Below are 20,557 nucleotides of genomic sequence, written 5' to 3'. Positions count from 1 at the left end.
ACATGTGAGAGCAATCACACTGCACTCACCTGTTTACTACAGCCAAGGATTTCTATCTCATCATATTAAAACTTTTTTTTTTAAATCAAAATATGCTGACTTTAGTCTTTAACGTTGAAATCTAACAGTCAGCTCTGTTGTGCTTTCCAACAACGACTTAAGAGAGAAAAAAAGACACCAGTGCCTGTATTGTATATCTGTGAAACAAATGACTTTCTACACGTCTGTTTGAATCCTGATTCCCTTCGGGTCATTGTTTGAACCTCTTTGTGAAAATTTTACATCTCTGTGTTTGAACACTAAAATCAATTTGCTTCAGGAGCATCAGCCACGAGTATAAAAGAGTGACAGCGATCAGATGGACATGCAGTCGGAGGAGGATCCAGACCGACACACCTGAGGTGAGTGGAGCGTCTCTGATGTCAGGTCTTTGTGGTAGAAAACTGATGTTTTGCTTTAAAGTCAAGCAGCTTTAAACTCAGTTCTCTTTTATGAAGTATGTTTTAATGAATAAATGATAAAACTGATAAAACAGGCAACTACCATAATAATGGTAACCTCTGTATTTTGATGCTCTGACTCTACTTCAGCTGTTACATCTTTCCTACAAACACTGCTGTGCTGCACTGTCTCATCACTTATTTACAGGATATGAACTGTAGACAAAAATTAACCTGAAAAACGATGGCAGCATGTTGGTACGACATTTTTCTGCATATGGTGGCTCTGCAGGTCTCCGTGCTGCATACAGCCCCAACTCCATCACAGTTAAAGGGATAGTTGTGCTTATTTGATGTGGGCTTGTGCGAGGTAGTCATGCATAGTCAGTGTGCTCATGGACCTTGTTGATGCATTGCAGCTCAGTGATCTGTGAACCATGCGTCCCACTGGTGCCATCCTGATGATGACAATGATGATGATGCTAATGATGATGATGTTCATGTGGGGCTCTGCAGAGGGTAAGAACCACACAGTCACTGAGGTTCTCCACAGAGAAAGGGAACCTGACACTGACAGCACTCACTCCTGTCTTCATCAGGTATTGCAGACATGTGTAAGAAGAATCCACCGGTACCGTGCAAGTACCAAGTGTCTGGTGGTGGAGAGTGGTACCAGCTGGGTGACAACCGCTGTACAAGGGCCTTCTTCTACGAAACACATCTCAACTTTGATGATGCAGAGGTGAGACACACACAGGAAGTGACCTTTGACCTGTTCACACAGTCAGACAGGTGTGGCGATTGTATCAGAATTGATGATACTTGTGTACTTTTACTGCTTCATCTACTTGATCTTGAGATTACTAAGTAGGTTTTTAAATGCAGGACTTTTACTTGTAATACGTTATTTTAACTTTGTTGTACTGGTACTTTTGCTTATGTAACACTTACGTGAGGCAACTGTGGTGACTAACTCTTCTTCTCTCTCTGCTCACGTCAGAAAACCTGCCAGAAGTACAAAATTGGTGGTTTTAACGGCCACCTGGTTTCGATCCATAGCCAGGCGCAGTTGAATGAAGTGCTGTGTGCAATGTACAAAGTTCACCCTGGAAAACCCCACTACTGGATCGGACTGAGGTTTATGAATGTAAGCAGTAAAATCCTCAACTGACTGAGTGACAGATGAAACAAACATCCTGATGAACAACAGTAAAACGGTCTTGTCTTTTAAGTGTGCTCTGCTTTGCTCTTGCAGGATCCTTACTACATAGACTTCTTTTTTTATGGTTGGACTGATGGGACAGAGTACGCCTATCGCAACTTTGCAAATGGTCAGCCGGACAAATTCCTGCTACGAGAGGAATGTATTGAGATGAACTACTGGTGTAAGTAAAACATGGATATAAGTTCATAGGCTTTGTTGTGATTGGCTTCCTTAGTTAAAATTGAGTGTAACTGTGCAGGTTTCTGAAGCAGTCCTCCTTGAGGTGCCGGGCTCACAGTAAAATGTAGATTTTTCCAGGCAGTTGAGAACACAGTGTCCTTATGTGTTATGTGCTGTGCCTTCTGTAGGGGCTTGCCAAGCTTGCAGGGGGTGTCCAGCTTGCAGGTGGGCAGCACTGAGGGACATATTGACATCAATAGGTCTAGGAAGTAAGGTGTGGACCCCCATCGAGGTGGTGACGTAGTGATGACACAAATTTGAGGTTTATGGATAAGTGTGAGGGTAGGGAGGTATAGTTACAGATTCTGGGAATTCAGGATGGGAGGCCACATTTGACTGAGTGGTTCAATTTTAGTAAGAAAATGAGAGAGGCATGTTGACCAAGGTGAAGCCTCCTGGTATGCATAGACCAGGGGGGTAGTTGGAGTGCAGCAGCCCAACTTCAGTGATAATTGATCATAGGTAGAATGACCAGTTTAAATGTAGCAAGTCTGCCAATCAGAAAGAAGGACAGGGTCAGTCAATGGCTTAATTAACCTTTTATTGTAAATAGGATGAGAGAGAAGTTCTAATGAAACAGCCCTGACAGCTTGGTGGAAATAATGCCTAGATACCTGACATGGTCTGTGCATAGGGTAATGGGGAGTGAGGGTTGCTACATTCCAATGTCCCACCAACTAGGCCAGAATAATGGATTTTGACAAACTGGATAAACCAATTTCAGGTTTCTCAGAAAATTGTTGTAAGTTTAATATTTAAAGTTTGATAGTTTCTCTCAGAAATGTGACAAGGTTTTGAAGGAAAAACGATGTGTCGTCTGCATACAGACCAATCTTATGATGTAATGCAGGTTTTTGTTATGTAATCCTCAACTGTTTGAGTGGATGGCTGCAGCTAATGGTGATGACCTTTGCTGGTGATGATGTGTAGTGTCTTAATCCAGTCTGTAAATGATTCTCCAAAGCCACCTTTGTGCAGTATGCTAAATAAAAACTTCCAGTTAACTTAGACAAAAATGCATTTTCTGCATCTAAGGATTGAATTGTTGTTGGTTGCTCACTGATAGATGTGTGTTGGATGAGGTTAAACACTCTGTGTGGATCATTGGATTAATATCTGCCTTTGACAGAGCCAGATGAAATGACTGATTCAAGTGGCAGTGATTTTTTGTTAGAGAGGGGTCCTCATCTGGTCTTAGGAGCTCTAAAATTCTAGCTGTGTTCACACTGGGAAAGACTGTAGAGTTTTGTTTTATACTGGAGATTATTTTTCATGAATACTGAACATCCTCTCTTTAGAAATGAAGGTGGTAAAGTCAGGGTTTTGATGGAGGACTACACTGAAGCACCATGTTGAAACTGCTTTATGAAACTGTTGGTGTTTAAGGCTATGGTCTAGTTAAAGGAATGGCAAGGTATAATATATGAGGAATAGATAAGGATAACAATAAAAGAAACACAGATTAACATACCAATCCAAAAGTGTAATTAATACAATAAATATAAATAAAAATAAGAATATACAGTATCTGATTTTCTGAAACTATTAAAACACATCAGTGTGTCTCACTGTGTCACTAGATGACATGTTCCTTCATCACCATGAACTGTAGTTTATTCTGACTTAGTCCCATACACACTGTCTTGGATCCTGGAATTGTATTTTTATGATCCAGTTTTATTATTACTTATGTGTGACACAAATTAAAATATGTGCCAAACCAAAACCCCAAACCCTCCCCCTTACCAGGCAAAAGATCTCCACATCAACAAAAAATTAGTTGTATATAAATGTTATTTGAGTTTCACAGAGTCTGAATCTGATGTTTTGTGTTTTCCAGCTTGGGGTCTGTGGAACGACGAGAGGTGTTGGGCAAACAGACCTTATATGTGTGCAGTGAGATACCGCTGAGTCAACAGGACAAGCTGATGATGAGCTGCAGGTGGAGCCACAAACAAAGTTCTCTGTTTACTGCAGTCAGCATTAAGCAAACATCTTCATGCTTCTTGTTTCTTTTCTGTCTGAATTCAGCTGTTTGATTGTTGGACCCTGTAAATCAGGGCAGGGTCGAACAGTTGGTGACTTCTCATTTCTCAACAATAAACTTCATCTCTCTGCATCTGAATAACTTGTCTAATTTGTAATGTTATGGAGAAAGTTCTTCTCCTTGAATATAAGACAGGAAGCAGTTCTAACAACCCCATATAGAATTATCAGTTGTCCTCCTCTTTTGAAGTTATCTCCTCCCCAGGTCAGTTTCTCTGATGTTTTTGATTGTCTTGTACATCAGAGGAACTCAGGATGCTACTTGGTCAGCTGTGAACTTTGATTTCAGCTGCTGACCTCCAGTCAGCAGTGTTTCCGTCCACAGGAGAGAGTCTCAGACCTACAGAGGCACCGAGGACCCAGACCAGGACATGTTTTAAACTAATAACACTAAAACCATTATAACCAACTCCTGAATTATAAATATCCGGGTTAGACAAGGTCACTTCCTCTCACTCCACCCTGGCCGGTGAGTTTGATAGACAGAGCTGAACACCCAGCTTTCTCAATGCTCTCAACATATTTCTGTTAAACTGTCTACACTCAGCAGTCAGGTGTCTTTGTGCTGTCCTGTTACCTGGATTCCTTTGACTGGAATCTCTAACCTTCTTTTGATGGCGAGCTAACCCAGATAATACCTGAACTGAACCTCACTTCCTCGTTGTGTGGTAGGACTAACCAAACTGAACTTAACTGCACCATTTTTCCCCACTCAAAAGCACACAACTGAAAAAAATATTTTTTGCAATACAATGTATTATATCAACCTCCTGGGCTAGGTATTCATGCACACTGGTCTTCTAGATGAGCCTAAATCTTCTGTGCATCCCTGGTCTGTGAATTAAATAATTAAGCAAACCCCACCTGCTACACAAACCCAGGATACAGAGGTTGAGTGAGTGTTGAAGGTGTGGAGGCATATCACTGTGTCAGAGGAGACTAGAAGAACCAGCAGGAGCAGATCAGGACCTCTGTATTTCTGGGACCTTCAGCCATGTGTTTATTTTTCCCCATGAATGACCAACCAGAAGTATTCTGCATTCCTGAGTAAGACGGAGAAGTTTTATACAAGGTTGTTTCCAAAGCAAACACCATTGCTAGCTTCTCAAATGTCTTGAAGAATGGACACAGTCTGTAATACACTTATTGTCTTGTTTTCCTCATGTCCTCCTATGTTTCCCTCTCTTCTTGTGTTTGTCCCCAGTTTTTCTTTTGGGTGTGTTAGTGTGTGTGTGTGTGTAGCTGGGCGTGGCCTCCTGGTTTGCTGTTCCTGCCAGTTCTGCCTCCCCACCTGTCTCCAATCTTCCTCATCAGCTTCACCCTCTGCAATTCAATTCAATTCAGTTTTATTTGTATTGCACCAAATCATAATCTACATTATCTTGAGGCTCTTTACAGGGTCATCTATTAATCTTCTATTAATTTTCTGTCCCTTGCTCTTTTGTTTCTATAACCATTTCTGCTTCATTATGCAAATTAGAGCGCTGTCAGCGCTGTCGACGTGGCCTCCTGGTTTGCTGTTCCTGCCAGTTCTGCCTCCCCACCTGTCTCCAATCTTCCTCATCAGCTTCACCCTCTGCAATTCAATTCAATTCAGTTTTATTTGTATTGCACCAAATCATAATCTACATTATCTTGAGGCTCTTTACAGGGTCATCTATTAATCTTCTATTAATTTTCTGTCCCTTGCTCTTTTGTTTCTATAACCATTTCTGCTTCATTATGCAAATTAGAGCGCTGTCAATCAAAGTGTGTCATGTGACTTCTCACCAATGGTCCAGCCATGTACTAGGTTTAGACTGAGTCTTGTTGTCAATCCGTGTATCATTCGTTCATTCGTTTTTCAAAATAAAACCAAAAATAAGAAAACGAAAAAACAACTCTTTTTCTCTGTAGGCTATTCGTTTCCCATACTAAAATGAAAAAACGGATAAAGACTCGTTTTTTCAGTTTTCGATTTTATGCTCAAATGAAAAATGGAAAAAACGGATAACGAGCGTTTCCTGTTTCATCCAATTTTGATCTGAAGCAAGTTCAGTGACCCAGAAGTGGCCGTCCCTGCCTTTACTGCGAGAGCCCACAAAACAAACATAATGGCCGGCCCATAGACTGTATATAAAAATACCACAGATGTATACATCCATGAAAAATACATCCATGATAAAAATGGACGTCGACGCTGGCTCCGGAAAATGAAGCCAATGCGGAAGAGCCTTAAACCTGCATTCTATCTACTGACCATCAGGGGGCGACTCCACTGGCTGCAGAAAGAAGTCCGATTGTATGGAAGCCTATGAGGAAATGACCCTACTTCTCACCTGGTTTATGACCCCAGGAAACGTTTTCATAACGACTTTATGGTCTCAATCGCTAGTGTCTAGTCTTCTTCAATACAACATGATGTTCATTTTTAAAATTATAGTCCCATTTAATTTAAAATAGAGGATAAAGTAGGGTATCCATTGGGGCGTGGCTAACGTATGATTGACACATGTCTCTCAGAACCGACGATGCTGAATTAGCCGTGAACTGGTTTCTGGGTGAAGTGTTTTCGTCCTGGAGTTTTCCACAACAGTTACACAGACCTCCCATCGCGTTTTCAGGTCGTGAAATTAGTTTTACCTTTTTGTTCGCCTAAAATGTTGTTCAGCGTCTGGTTGAACCAAAAGACACTCTAAGGAATCGGCTGTTCAAATTATATGGTAAGTACATTTTATTTTTAGCTTAAGTGTGTTTTTGCCAAAATTAGCATCCCAATCTCCAATTGATATCGTAGCGTAGATAAATTACAAATGCACCTTGCTAACCCAGCTGGCTAGCTAGCACTAGCTGATTACCAAGCGTTTTCTATGCTAACAGGACCGGGCTCCGCCGGGATGGTGACCTCTGTTTCCTCTAGAGGTGTTAATACATGTTTGTACATGATGTTAAAAGCCCAACTAAAATGTGCAGATAACTGATGTTAAGGTACCGACGTTATTATTGTGTTTCTGGAACACGGGATCCAGTCGAAGTGAACTGCGTTAGTGTGTTGGGCTCATATTGAGCTCCATTAATGCAAGTTCTTAAAATGTCAGTTTGGATGTTGTGAAAGTTCAGGTTAACTTAACCTTAACGTAATTTAAATGTAGTTAACATGTAGACTGTAAGTGATGCTGACTGGAACAACAGAAGACACATTACTACATCTTCTGATCAGGTCCTCAGTTCACAAGCGGCAGATAGTAACAAAAGCATTTACTGGATCTGTCCTTTTTATTTGACCCAGATAATCTTATTACTGGACAATCAGACATGCTCATAATCTGAAGTATCCTACAGATTATGTCGCCGTGAAGTCAAGTGTTAACTGTGGTGTGTTGATGTGTTGTGCACTAAAGACATACATTAAAGTCTCTATGTAGAAGTTCTGTTCATTCACTCCCATCATCACAATACAGTTAGAAGTTCTGTATAATACACAATGTAGAAAATAACATTAGTACATAACATGTAGCAGTTCATTCATTTGATGCTGTAAGTGCAAACACAATATTTCTCAACTGAAGTAGACATTCATGCAGTTATCCTGACAGCTGGTTTATGTATGTGATTAACTGATCCATCATGTCTGAACTAAAGTCTTTTACTGTGATTTGAAAGGTATCCACGCTGAAAGCTGAAGGACCACTGCCAACAGAAGGAGGACCTCATGTATGGAGCAGTATTTGTTTCCATTCATCTGGCTGTGGAGAAAGGAGGCTGCATGGACAACATCCTTAGTTCTCAAATGGATGGTGATGATGATGCTAGAAAACCACTTCCAGTTCAGGTGCCTCTGATGGAAAGACAGACCAGTTCTGTAGAAGTTTAATATTCTTTGTCCTTGGTGTTACTCTAGTCTTACTCTAGTCACCACTTTCACAAATGAAATTATTTCCCAATTTGACATTTAAAGGATCTTCACTGGACAACAGTTGCCACTGTCCAACCAGAAGTGTAACCAGAAGCAACATGTGACTTATGCACATTAGTTTTGCTCATATCTGCTGTTACTGTCATTGAAATGTGTTTAATGTGCTTTTCTAACTGTGATTGTTGTTTTGTTTATGGAATCTTAAATAAACCTACTGTGATTAAAGTGTACTGAGAGAATTTCCTATGAACTACAGAAGTATTGCCTGGGTTTTCCAGATTTACCATACACCTTGTGATGACTTTAACAGCACAGTTTAGTGAATGAGTGTTCAGTGTCATTGAAGTTGATAATTCATAGTGCATAAAGTACATAAAACACATGGAAAGCACAAACTAAATCTGGCTTTTGATCCTTCATTGTCAATGATCTAGGATTGTCATAATTTATACCATAAAACCATCAACAAACTTAGATCAAGAGATTCATAAATACTTTTATTGCACCTTTTAAAAATTATAAATTTCAACAAAATCATTAACAATCAACAATACTGTTGCTGGTATGTAAAAAGTTTTTACTAAATTCAGTAACTTTTATAAAATTAAAATACTTTAGTGGATCAAGGTAAAGGTGAACTGTCACAAGTTTGCATAATAAATTGTTCAATCCCTCATCTTTAGTAACAAGTAGTAGAGGTGTTAGACAGCTTCCCCTTCAGACCTCCCCAGCCAAAATAATGGACGGAGACACCATCATCGCCAAGGTTGATCCCCGTGGTCTCTGTAGCTCTTTGGGCTCCACGATGGATGTAGTTGTCCCCAGTGATCCAGACCTTGGCCAGATGGAACGAAACACTGTCATAGTGAGATATGTATGATATTCTAGCAGGAAAAAGGTAAAATAAGAAGCACTCTTATTAGATTAACTCCGCACAGTTATCTGAAAACACAGTACTCCCTCCAGCTAGTTGTAAAAACTGCTGTCCTGTTTTACAATATATAATATAACAGAAACTAATACTCACTTCAGTGGCACTGAGTGGGTGCAGATGCAATAATCAGTCCAAGCAAACTGATACTTATTCTGAAAGAGAGAAAGAATAATTCCAACAAATGTTTTGACGCCTGTTTTTAACGATGAAATTAACGAAAAACTAAAAACAGTGAAACACACTTAATATCAACGCACAGTCACATGACGATCGATTGCACTGTGAGAATAAACATTAATCAATAACACTGATGTGCTGGGTCTGCAGGTCTCCAGCACAGTTCACTGTAATTACGTTATCGTTTTGTAACTTAACAACACCGACAACCCGCTGTCATCGTTAACACTCATGAAGTCAGACAATAACCTTTGATTCACAGAACCAGTTAAAACACAACAGTAAAGTGTTTCACCATTTACAGTCTATGGTTTTACCACAAGATGTTACACTGCTGCTACTCTACAGTTAGCTCACATACAGTTAGCTACAGTTAGCTCACATACAGTTAGCTTACATACAGTTAGCTACAGTTAGCTTACATACAGTTAGCTACAGTTAGCTCACATACAGTTAGCTACAGTTAGCTCACATACAGTTAGCTTACATACAGTTAGCTACAGTTAGCTTACATACAGTTAGCTACAGTTAGCTCACATACAGCTAGCTTACATACAGTTAGCTACAGTTAGCTCACATACAGTTAGCTTACATACAGTTAGCTCACATACAGTTAGCTCACATACAGTTAGCTACAGTTAGCTCACATACAGTTAGCTTACATACAGTTAGCTACAGTTAGCTCACATACAGTTAGCTACAGTTAGCTCACATACAGTTAGCTTACATACAGTTAGCTACAGTTAGCTCACATACAGTTAGCTTACATACTGTTAGCTACAGTTAGCTCACATACAGTTAGCTCACATACAGTTAGCTTACATACTGTTAGCTACAGTTAGCTCACATACAGTTAGCTTACATACTGTTAGCTACAGTTAGCTCACATACAGTTAGCTTACATACTGTTAGCTACAGTTAGCTCACATACAGTTAGCTTACATACAGTTAGCTACAGTTAGCTTACATACAGTTAGCTTACATACAGTTAGCTACAGTTAGCTTACATACAGTTAGCTACAGTTAGCTCACATACAGTTAGCTTACATACAGTTAGCTCACATACAGTTAGCTTACATACTGTTAGCTACAGTTAGCTCACATACAGTTAGCTTACATACAGTTAGCTACAGTTAGCTTACATACAGTTAGCTACAGTTAGCTCACATACAGTTAGCTTACATACAGTTAGCTCACATACAGTTAGCTTACATACAGTTAGCTACAGTTAGCTCACATACAGTTAGCTACAGTTAGCTTACATACAGTTAGCTACAGTTAGCTCACATACAGTTAGCTTACATACAGTTAGCTCACATACAGTTAGCTTACATACAGTTAGCTACAGTTAGCTCACATACAGTTAGCTACAGTTAGCTTACATACAGTTAGCTACAGTTAGCTCACATACAGTTAGCTTACTCTGTGTGTAAGCTAGCACACGGTAACTTCAGTTACAATAACATTTCATTACGTGTGTACATTACATTCCTATGTGTGATATTTTCCACATGTGGTCATTCATGTAGTTAGATATTAACAGTAAGTTATCGCTTTTTCCATTTTTCATTTGAGCATAAAATCGAGAACTGAAAACAGGGAGCCAATGGAGACTCTGCATTGGCTCCCTGTAAAATCCAGGATAGAATTTAAAATCCTCCTCCTCACCTACAAAGCCATTCATGGTCAGGCACCATCGTACCTTGGAGAGCTCATAGTTCCCTATTTTCCCAATAGGACACCTCGCTCTCTAAATGCAGGTCAACTTGTGGTTCCCAGAGTTTGTAAGAGTAGAATGGGGGGCAGAGCCTTCAGCTATCAGGCTCCTCTCCTGTGGAACCAGCTCCCAGTGTGGGTTCGGGAGGCAGACCCCCTCTCTACCTTTAAGATCAGGCTTCAAACTGTCCTGTTTAGTAAAGCTTATAGTTAGGGCTGGCTCGGGTATGTCCTGACCCATCCCTTAGCTATGCTGCTATAGAGCTAGACTGCTGGGGGATTCCCATGATGCACTGGGCTCTCTCTCTCTCTCTCTCTCTCTCTCTCTCTCTCTTCTCTTCTCTTCTCTTCTCTTCTCTTCTCTTCTCTTCTCTCCTCTCTCCTCCCCCCACCCCCCCTTTTTTTAATCTCCTCCTAAACCCAACCGGTCGAGGCAGACCCCCCCTCACCCTGAGCCCGGTTCTGTTGGAGGTTTCTTCCTGTTAAAGGGAGTTTTTCCTCCCCCCTGTCGCCAAGTGCTGCTCTTTGTGGGAACTGTTGGGTTTTTCTCCATAACAAAGTAAGGTCTTGACCTGACCCTGTAAAGAGCCTCGAGATAATGTAGATTATGATTTGGTGCTATACAAATAAAAAAAATAAATAAATAAAAATAAATTAAAAAAACGAGTCGTTATCCGTTTTTTCATTTTTCATTCGTATGGGAAACGAATACAGAGAAAAAGAGTTGTTTTTTCGTTTTCTTATTTTTGGTTTTATTTTGAAAAACGAATGAACGAATGATACATGGATTGTTGTTGTCAGCTAGATTAGCTAAGTGCCTCAGTTGTCTAACAATCTCCTGACTGGAGGTCTGTGAGTCTAACCACAGGTCTGGGGGGGGGTAAGGCGCGTACAGTCGATCTATCCACTCTGATGTAGGTGAAGTTGACCAAATGACACACTTTGAATTACAGGCACTAATTTGCTCACTGTCCTGGATCAGACGCTGTGTGTATAGAGTTTGTCTCCATCCACCCACAGCTCCATCTTACCCTCATGATTTCAGGGTGTGAATCCTGCCAAAGTTTGACATTAATACACACAAACAAGAAAAAAGTGGTGAAAAAGCTGTGCCGCCCCGTTCTTTTTTGCACTGTAAAATCAACATCTTGAGGCAAATCATAGTTTCAGGTAGTGCTATAACCGCCGCTACATTTTTTGCCCCCTGTTCTTTTTCTGTATTTGAACATTAAAATCAACATGTATACATAACACCAGAGATATTTAAGTGCCACAGACATGTCATCCAGACAGAAGTGGATCAAGGAACACCACTGACACATCTGAGGTGAGTCCTCCTTGTCTCTGTGGATGTTTCAGGAAAACAGAGAAGGATTTTATATAGCGTATACAGTATATAGCTGATGGAGCAAGATATAGTTTATATCACAGGTGTTTCATTGATTCATATACTGCACACATCATTTACACACCCTTAAGGGGATCATCAGTGTGTATTAGCTGCTTCAGAAACTCAGTGTTTTTCTTCACAGAAAATCAGAGTGGGCATGATGATTGAGGAAATGTAATCAGCTGTCGAATGTTCGGCTGCCAGCGTGGATGTGCAGCGCGCTGTCAGTTTCCAGGGAGATGAAAACAAAGGTGGATGCCACAGAGTAACAATTAGCTATGTTACAACTTTTTGAAGTTGAATTTGGTTTTGAATCCATATGAAACTGTGGTCATGGGAAATGTAAAAACTTAGCTTAGATGCAAATAAAGTCCCACTTGTTAAAGCAAAATGTAAAGGCTAAATCACAACGTGATAGCTGGCTAACTTAAGATATTAGTTAGCTAACTAAAGATATTAACTGGCTAAGTTCAGATATTAGTTATCTATCGTTAAGTTAGAAAATCCTAAAATGACTGGCATCCTTATATTTGGGACATTTTGTATCATTGCTCCTTTATCTAAACTATAATTTCTATAGCATAGTCAGCTGTTTTATGTGAGGTGGACGAAATTATTCTTTATATTGTTTGTAAGCCAAACCATAGGTAAAAAAATAGGGTGGAACTTGTATTAAACAATATAAAACAACATTAAACAGTTCAGCACTTAGAGAGACAGTATACTTGTCTTCCAACCCCTGGTGGATCCTTTATCACTACAACAATTCAAACACAGCACATGGGACAATCCAAGTTGGCCACCTTCAGATAGTTCCCAACTCACTGGATCAAGGTAAAGAAAATTGCGATTTTTAGGATTTTCCAGTGACATTTTCTTTGAAATTTTTAGTAATATTCTGACATGAACACTTAATCTGTTGAAGTAAGTTATAATTACATAATTTTTTGCATTTTAGTATGTAGTAAAATCGTGTATAAAATTTGGAAAAACCTATATGCAAATAATTTTTTGTATTTTTTTTTTTTTCAAATTTTGTGAAAGGGCCAATAAAGGTTCCAGATTCAAGAAATCCGAATTTTCTGTCCATTATTTCTGGGGTCGGGCATTACAGGGTTAAAATTGGTGCTTGGGCACTTAGATGGCTTTTTCCCTTAAAGGTGTGGAATGCTCACAATTTTCCTATATCCAGGTGCAGTGGATTCTTGCAAATGGCATTATGAGCATAAGGACAGTTTAAGCACATTTGACAAAAGTTTATTTATAAAAGTTATCAGCTGAACCTTTAACTGCAAAATAATGTTATTGTTTAGAACTTGGTATCTTATTAATGTGTTATGAACACACACAAGATTAATATGCAATAGAATCCACATTAAGAAGCCAGATAGTTACATGACACAGTGCTACAGCATCTATGTTTCCCTCCGTTTGAACTAAAGGGCCCAAAAATAGACTAAAGTATGTGGACACTTCAGCATACCTCTGTGTGTAGAGACAAACACATGTTAAATGTTTGTGTTCGCTACAGGACAGGGAAGAAACCTGACAAGACTGTTTTAATGATCTCACAGCATATTCATTTTAGTTCAGTCTCCTCTTCAGGGCATTATTGTGGAAAAAAGATAAAATAGTATCAAAAAGAAACATCCACATCACCAATGTGCATTATATTACAGCCCGTTTCTGTTATGGTGCAGTGGATATTCAGTTCACTTCATTATTGGCCTGCATCAAAAACAAACACTGTCAGGAACTGAGCCAGTCACTGTCTCCACTGGTAAAAAAAAAAAAAAAAAAAGTACAGCTACACCACAGATAAAAAATCCATCAGTGGAAACCTTTTGTGGACAGAGATGTGGGCTCGTATGTCCAGACCATAGACTGTATATAAAAACGGACTTCAAGGGCCAGATGCATAAAACTCTGTAGATTCATGACTAAAACTATACTACATTTCACATTACAAAAAGGGCAGGACAGCACCCCCCTGGACTCTGTGTTGTGTTTGTGAAGAATGAGGAGCAGGAGGCTTGCTGTCTTTGTGTGCCACAGTTTATGGTCTGGACAGGAACAGAATGTGTACTGGCCAGTCACGGCTCTCACACAGCACACTACAAAAGAACAGCAAGTTATTTCAGCACAGAGGCTAACTAGCTAGCTTAGAGTGCGATACGCTGTTATGTGAACATTTCAGCACTTAAGTCCAGCGACTCACTTCTCATGGACATACCTACAATTCACAGTGCACACGCATGTTCATACATGGTACATACAGACATAATTACACAATACTTGCACACTGTGCTGCGCTCAGCAACTCACCTCCGGCACATCTCTCACTAACTGGCAACGCCTCACAGCCGCCCGGGGCATATATCTACTGCCTATAGGAGAGGGAGCCCTTCAGCCAATAAATCCATAAATAAACATAACAGCATGGCAAATACAGGAAGTGGAATCACATGCTATATAAACTCTGTTACACAAGGTGAGGGAAATGTATTTGTATAGCACATTATCAAACACAGAGTTCATTCAAAGTGCTTAACAGAAATAAAGAAAGCATTAAAAAAAGAGGTAAAAGATATATTAAGAAAACAGCATGAAAACACAGATTTTAAAACAGATAATATGTAATTAAAGCCCAAGATGAAATGAAGGCAGTGGAGCTTCTTTTTAAAGGTTGGGGCAGATTTGATCTGGTCCACTGTGAGCTGGCTCCAGCAGGGGGCTGGTTCCTCCAGGCTCCTGAGGATCTTAGAGACCAACCAGGCTCATATACATCCAACATTTCAGAAATATATTTAGAGGCCAGCTCATTTAGTGACTTGGAGGCAATAAGTGAAACTTTTAATTAGATTCTATATCTGACTGGAAGTCAGTGCAAAGACTATTCTAATTCTTTATTATCAGGATGTCCCAGTAACTCAGTGGAAAGCCTCCAATTTATCCAAAATGCTGCGGCACCAGTACTGACAGGAACTAGGAAACAAGATCACATCTCTCCTGTGTTAGCTCCTGAATAAGCTGTTTGGTCTTATCTGGTAAACCACTGAGGATGAGAATTGACTCTGGAGGATATAAGACATGAATATGTTTCTCTAAGTCTTGGTCAGACACTAAGTCTCTGAGCCTATATATGTTTTTGAGATGCCAAAATTCAGATTTAGTTACAGGGTTGACATGATCACTAAAACTAAGGTCCCCATCCTTGATTACACTGAGATTTTTAACATGGGTTGAAGTCTTTAATGCTCCAGGCACTAAGTTGCAGCCTTTCAGTCTATCTCAGTCTTTTCTTTATTTAACTGGATGAAGTTTTGTTGCACTTTTTCAAGGCACAGACACAAAGATTCAATGGGACCAAAATCATTTGGTGAAAGAGCTAAATAAATCTGGGTGTCGTCTGCATAGCTGTGATAAACCAACCTGTGCTCATGGAAGATCTGGCCAAGAGGAAACATGTACAGGTTGAACAAAAGGGGCCTGAGAGTGGATCCATGTGGGACTCCCTTTGACAGTGGTTCTCACTGATTCATGAGACAAAACAATCATCACCTTCTTAGTAGGTCGTGACCCATGTGAGGACTGTTCCTGAGAGTCCAACCTAGTTTTCTAATTTGTCTAATTAGTATTTTATGATCAACAGCAGAGGGTGTGAGCCAGCCACGTAATGGGCCGTAGGACCCAGAACCACCCTCCCTAACCTGAAACATAAAATAACTAAACTAACAAACAAAAACCAAAAACTGGACTACCAGACCTCCATCCCCAAACCAACAGAACAAACAAACTAAAAGGTCTCTAGGCTGCTCGCTTGTTTCAGAGAGAGAGAGAGCGAGAGAGAGATCCCTTTGCTCCATCTTTACTTAAACAGGCTGTGGTGGGCAGGGCTACATGGTAAGTGCAGTTAGGGAGCACCTGAGGAAAGGGAGAAAAAAAAAACAGAGGGATGGGAGCGCGGAACACCCCCACCCTAAATTACAAGTGCGACAATGCTACCACATCCCTGCCACGGATATGCTTCACGTCAACGTGGAAGGCTTGCATGAAAAGGCTCCATCACATCAACCTCTGGTTTTGCAGATAGACAAGATGATTGTGGTCGGTAAAGATTGTGATAGGAACACTGGGTGAGCCCACATACACTTCAAAATGAGTCACAGCCAAAATCATAGCGAGGGCATCACGTGTTAATCCTGACAAGCAGCGGCGTTTTAAGAGGGAAGCTGCAATTTGAAACAGTGAAAAACATTTGGTAGAGGATCAAGGCAGCAAGTAGAAGGCTTCAGATGCAGCACAATTTCTTCAAGAGTTTGACCATTGACGGTGGTAAATTCAGCCACAGAGTCTGTATTTTTCTGAGTGTTTGTACTGGTTTTATTCAGTCACTGCTCGAGTGAGTGGAGCTAATGCTTGATCTAATATTTTCAATTTTCTAATGGAAAAAAAAGAAGCAAACTCAATACACATTTTATTTGATATAAACTCTGTGGTAACTGAGTTGGGGCATTTGTTAATCTATCCATGGTGGTAAATAGAGCACACCTGTTCTAAAAATCAGAGTGGTGTGATACATGAATGAAATTCATCCAAACAGGTGCAGAAATATTTAATATTCTCAGAATGTGAACACATCATTGCGCAGATCACACTGCCCCTTTAACACACTGCAGAAATGGTAATGATAATACCTGTCCAGCAGATGGCACACTGTGTCTTGTCCTTATGTGTGTGTGATCATCCAAAGCATAAATTGGAATAAGAAGTATTCTCGTCTTTACACTTCAGGTCCAACTGAAATAAATTCTGCTTGTGCAAATGTATATTTATCATATAGATTAAATATATGGTATGTCATATTTATATTTAGATAATTAATACTACTCAATATTCTTATTTTGCAGCCTTTTTGCAAAAAGGATCTTTGAACATGTAAATGTCTGGCAAAAAAAACGAAAAAACCAAAAAAAAAAACAACCCAAACTTACCAGCATAGCATCTTAATTGTCTATCATGTACCAATGTTTCAATCACATGACCTTCACCCAAAAAGAAAATGAAGACTAAAATAAGAAATACAAACAAGTAAATAAACAAGTACCCTAGTGCTGGAAATCAAAAGGTAACTCATGATATGTTGCCATTATCATATTCTGCCTTTTGTAATGATAGTTTTACAATATGAGTTAGTCTGTATATACAATGGACAGTTGAGATACACGTCAGATATGGTACAGTGCTTCATGTCAGTACAGGGGAAATAAATATGAATCAATAACACTTAATGCAGTGAATTAAATGCACTTTCACAGAGTTTTATACAGAGCCAGGTGTAACAAGGTGCATGAAGTCTGGGCCTGGACGAAGACAACAGCAGAGACACATGGTGTCATTTGAATAACAAAACACCAAAAATTTGTAAATGGCCAACTGGGCACAACTAATGGCTTAGAATTCAGATCTGTATTGTAATGAAGCTTCAGCCTGAGGCAACTTTTACACTAATATGTTTCCATCCACACTAACACACATCAGAGCACCAACACTGTGTAACAGGAAGCAGCTTGTCTCCTCTACAGTTGGTTGGTTCCAGTAAATCCCCTGAAGGAGGAACAGCAAAGACAGATGTAGAGTTCAAATCCAGAGATGAACTGGACAACAAGGTCAGTAACACTTGTAATTCATCATCCATGTTGTTTCACCACTGGTTGTCAGAGCCGTGGGCGTCTACGTCATCGTTTCCAAAGGTCTCTGTTTGTGTCTGTCCAGACTACAACACAACCTGGAGTTTAAGACTAAACCGGGTCCAGCAGTGTTCCTGAAAGTTGAGCACTCTTGAGTAGTGTGGACACCAGGTGTAAAACCAACCACAACCTAACAGGGTGGATGTAGCCTCATGACAGCTCCACATTAAAATGTAAAATCCGGGCCAGTATTCTATAAAATAAAAAAAGACATTGATAAAAAAAATACATGGAGCAAATGAAAATATATTTTGAATCAAAAATTAAATTTTTTCCCAAACACTGATGGTACAACAGCACAGTACAAAAATACAAAATAGCAGAGCTGCAACAAAGGATCAATTACTGCAATAAACACAGTATACAGATTTTCAAGGCAAGGTTTATATCGGCACCTGCAGATCTTGAATGAAATGGGGGTGAGGCCCCAAACCAGTTTATCTGATGGTGACATTTCGTGCCAATGGAGAAACCATTCAACACCTGTGTCAGACAAAAGTGATGAATTTGTTTTTGTGTTCGTTATGCCAGGTATGGGGGGAGGTGTGGCAGATATAGCATGAGAAAAGCCCACCCTGTATCCTGCTGTCCAGGGTGGGGGTGGTGTGTGTGGCATCACATTTGCTGCATGCCACTCTACAAATCAATTCAAGTTTATGCTTTGCACGATTTTTAAAACATATATATATATATATATATATATATATATAGCAGGCATATATAGCATATATATAATTTATATAATATTTTTTAATATTTAAAAAATATGAAACAATATTTTTACACTGTTATTATAGGATTTCATTACTGTTATTTTTGTTTTGTTGTCATGTTTGATATTCATGATGGTTTGATAACATTTGCTGTGTATTCCTCTGCATGAACAGCTCATAAATACTATCAGGTCAAAAATGACCCGAACACAATAGGAGGGTTAAATGACCTTTAATTATTGTTTTTGAATGAAATGTATACTGAGTCATATTGTTTTCAGGAATACGTACGTATGTATGTATGGACGGACAACACGGAGGCATAAAAAACTTGAGGTGTTTATGAAACTTGAACCATCACTGTGTAAAAAGTATGAGTGGGCTTTAAAAGTTGAACACAACCAGAAATGTAGAAAGGTTTCTGAACATGTTTGAATGACTGTGAAAAACTGTAGAATATTTTGTAAAACATGAAATATATCAAAAAACATCAGAACATCAAAATACATCCAATAATGTCCTAACTGATCTGAACAATTTAAAGTGAACATGTAGGAGTGACAGATCCTTGGCCCCAGGAAAAGAAGCCACTGTAAGTAAACCTGTATATGGAGATGAATGAGGAAGTCTTTCCTGAACTTACCACAGCCAAAGAAGTGTGTTTTGTCATCCACTGTTATCAGCAGATGCTCTGTGAGCTACAGTGATCAGTACACGTACCTCAAATATTTCCTCCTTTATTGAAAACCAAGGGCTTGGGAGGGGACAAACTTTATATGAACCTGAAAAACATTGACGAAAGACAAGATCATCCGAGAGATGAGGCCCCTCAGAGAGACGCCTCTCTTGAAAAAAGACAGCTGAAGATGTGGGTGAGGCCTCAAAGCAGTTGGTCTGATGGTCACAGTTCATTCCTCACTTATAGAGAAACCATTCAACAGTTGTGCCAGACAAAAGTGATGAATGTGTTTTTGTGTTCGTTATGACAGGTATGGGGGGAGGTGTGGCAGATATAGCATGAGAAAACCATCTACACTTATGATGGTAAGTTGATGATAATTTAGCTTTATTTTGTTTTGTGTGTTGTTTTGCAGATATGCTTTGAGAGATTTGTAAGGGAACATTCCACTGTTATCAGCAGATGCTCTGTGAGCTACAGTGATCAGTACACGTACCTCAAATATTTACTCTTTTATTGAAAACCAAGGGCTTGGGAGGGGATAAACTTTAAATTAACCTGAAAAACATTGACGAAAGACAAGATCCGAGAGACGAGGCCCCTCAGAGAGACGCCTCTCTTGAAAAAAGACAGCTGAAATCAAGAAGTCAAAAAACAGCTTGCAGAACAAAGGAGAACTGGATGTTTTCTAAAAAATAATACATTTAAATTACATGTCGACATTATTTTTGACTACAAAAAGTGATGATGAAAGTGATTTCAGCTGGACTGTAGCATATACACTCAAAAAAATAATTTGTCGACTTTACTTAACAAGCTATGTCAACAATTTCCACAAAACTGAGTTGTGTTGAATATAAATTAATAATGTCAGTAAGATGGAAATATATGACTTTTGTACAACCAACGTAACTACATTTGGCAATCCTAGCATTATCTGGCCCCTTACACACCTATGTAAGTATAAATTAAATAATGGACCACCATTTCTCAACTGTGTTGATTAAGATCAATTAGACTGTTCTTCGTAGGTCCAACCTAACAGACAATATGTGCAACTCAACTGGTTTCAATTGTTATTACAATAGTATCTTGTCAACAATTTCCACATAGTGTAATTAAGTACATTCAAATCACAACAATAGGTTTAATGCAAACAATTTATTTTCAAATAATTTACCAAAGTAAAAGTAAGCATAACTTAAGCATAGCTTCTACAGTTCTGTTTGTTAAAGACAATCCAAACAACATGTTAAACACATCTGAGGTGTTTGTTTTTTTTAAAAAAAACATTTATACCTGGGCCAGAAAAGGTGTGTACAACATGCACGACTTAAATAAAGCTCAAATGAAAAATGTTTCCACATTAACAT

The 20,557-nt window shown here is 39.3% G+C and overlaps 1 protein-coding gene across 1 annotated transcript; it reads left to right on the top strand.

Annotated features, from left to right (window-relative positions):
* Positions 1 to 337: 337 nt before the first annotated feature.
* On the top strand, positions 338 to 4,001 carry LOC139627941 (C-type isolectin Sp-CL4-like). Its single transcript, XM_071489146.1, has 6 exons — positions 338 to 401; positions 860 to 959; positions 1,040 to 1,182; positions 1,441 to 1,587; positions 1,696 to 1,825; positions 3,725 to 4,001. The coding sequence occupies exons 2-6, from the start codon at positions 878 to 880 to the stop codon at positions 3,793 to 3,795; spliced, it is 573 nt and encodes a 190-aa protein (XP_071345247.1). The 5' UTR covers positions 338 to 401; positions 860 to 877; the 3' UTR covers positions 3,796 to 4,001.
* The last annotated feature ends 16,556 nt before the right edge of the window (positions 4,002 to 20,557 follow it).

The sequence above is a fragment of the Trachinotus anak genome, unplaced genomic scaffold (genome assembly GCF_046630095.1).
Source record: "Trachinotus anak isolate AG129_WGS33_773 ecotype Australia unplaced genomic scaffold, CSIRO_AGI_Tana_v1 ptg000011l, whole genome shotgun sequence".
In the NCBI taxonomy this organism is placed as follows: Eukaryota; Metazoa; Chordata; class Actinopteri; order Carangiformes; family Carangidae; genus Trachinotus; species Trachinotus anak.
This window is presented reverse-complemented; position numbering and strand designations above follow the sequence as displayed.

What these genes read in the sequence shown, in the direction of transcription:
- LOC139627941 (XM_071489146.1), top strand. Translation starts at nt 878, where the DNA reads ATGCGTCCCACTGGTGCCATCCTGATGATGACAATGATGATGATGCTA. An exon ending in CATGTGGGGCTCTGCAGAGG is followed by an intron (nt 960 to 1,039) that starts GTAAGAACCACA and finishes TGTCTTCATCAG; the next exon opens with GTATTGCAGACATGTGTAAG. An exon ending in TCAACTTTGATGATGCAGAG is followed by an intron (nt 1,183 to 1,440) that starts GTGAGACACACA and finishes TGCTCACGTCAG; the next exon opens with AAAACCTGCCAGAAGTACAA.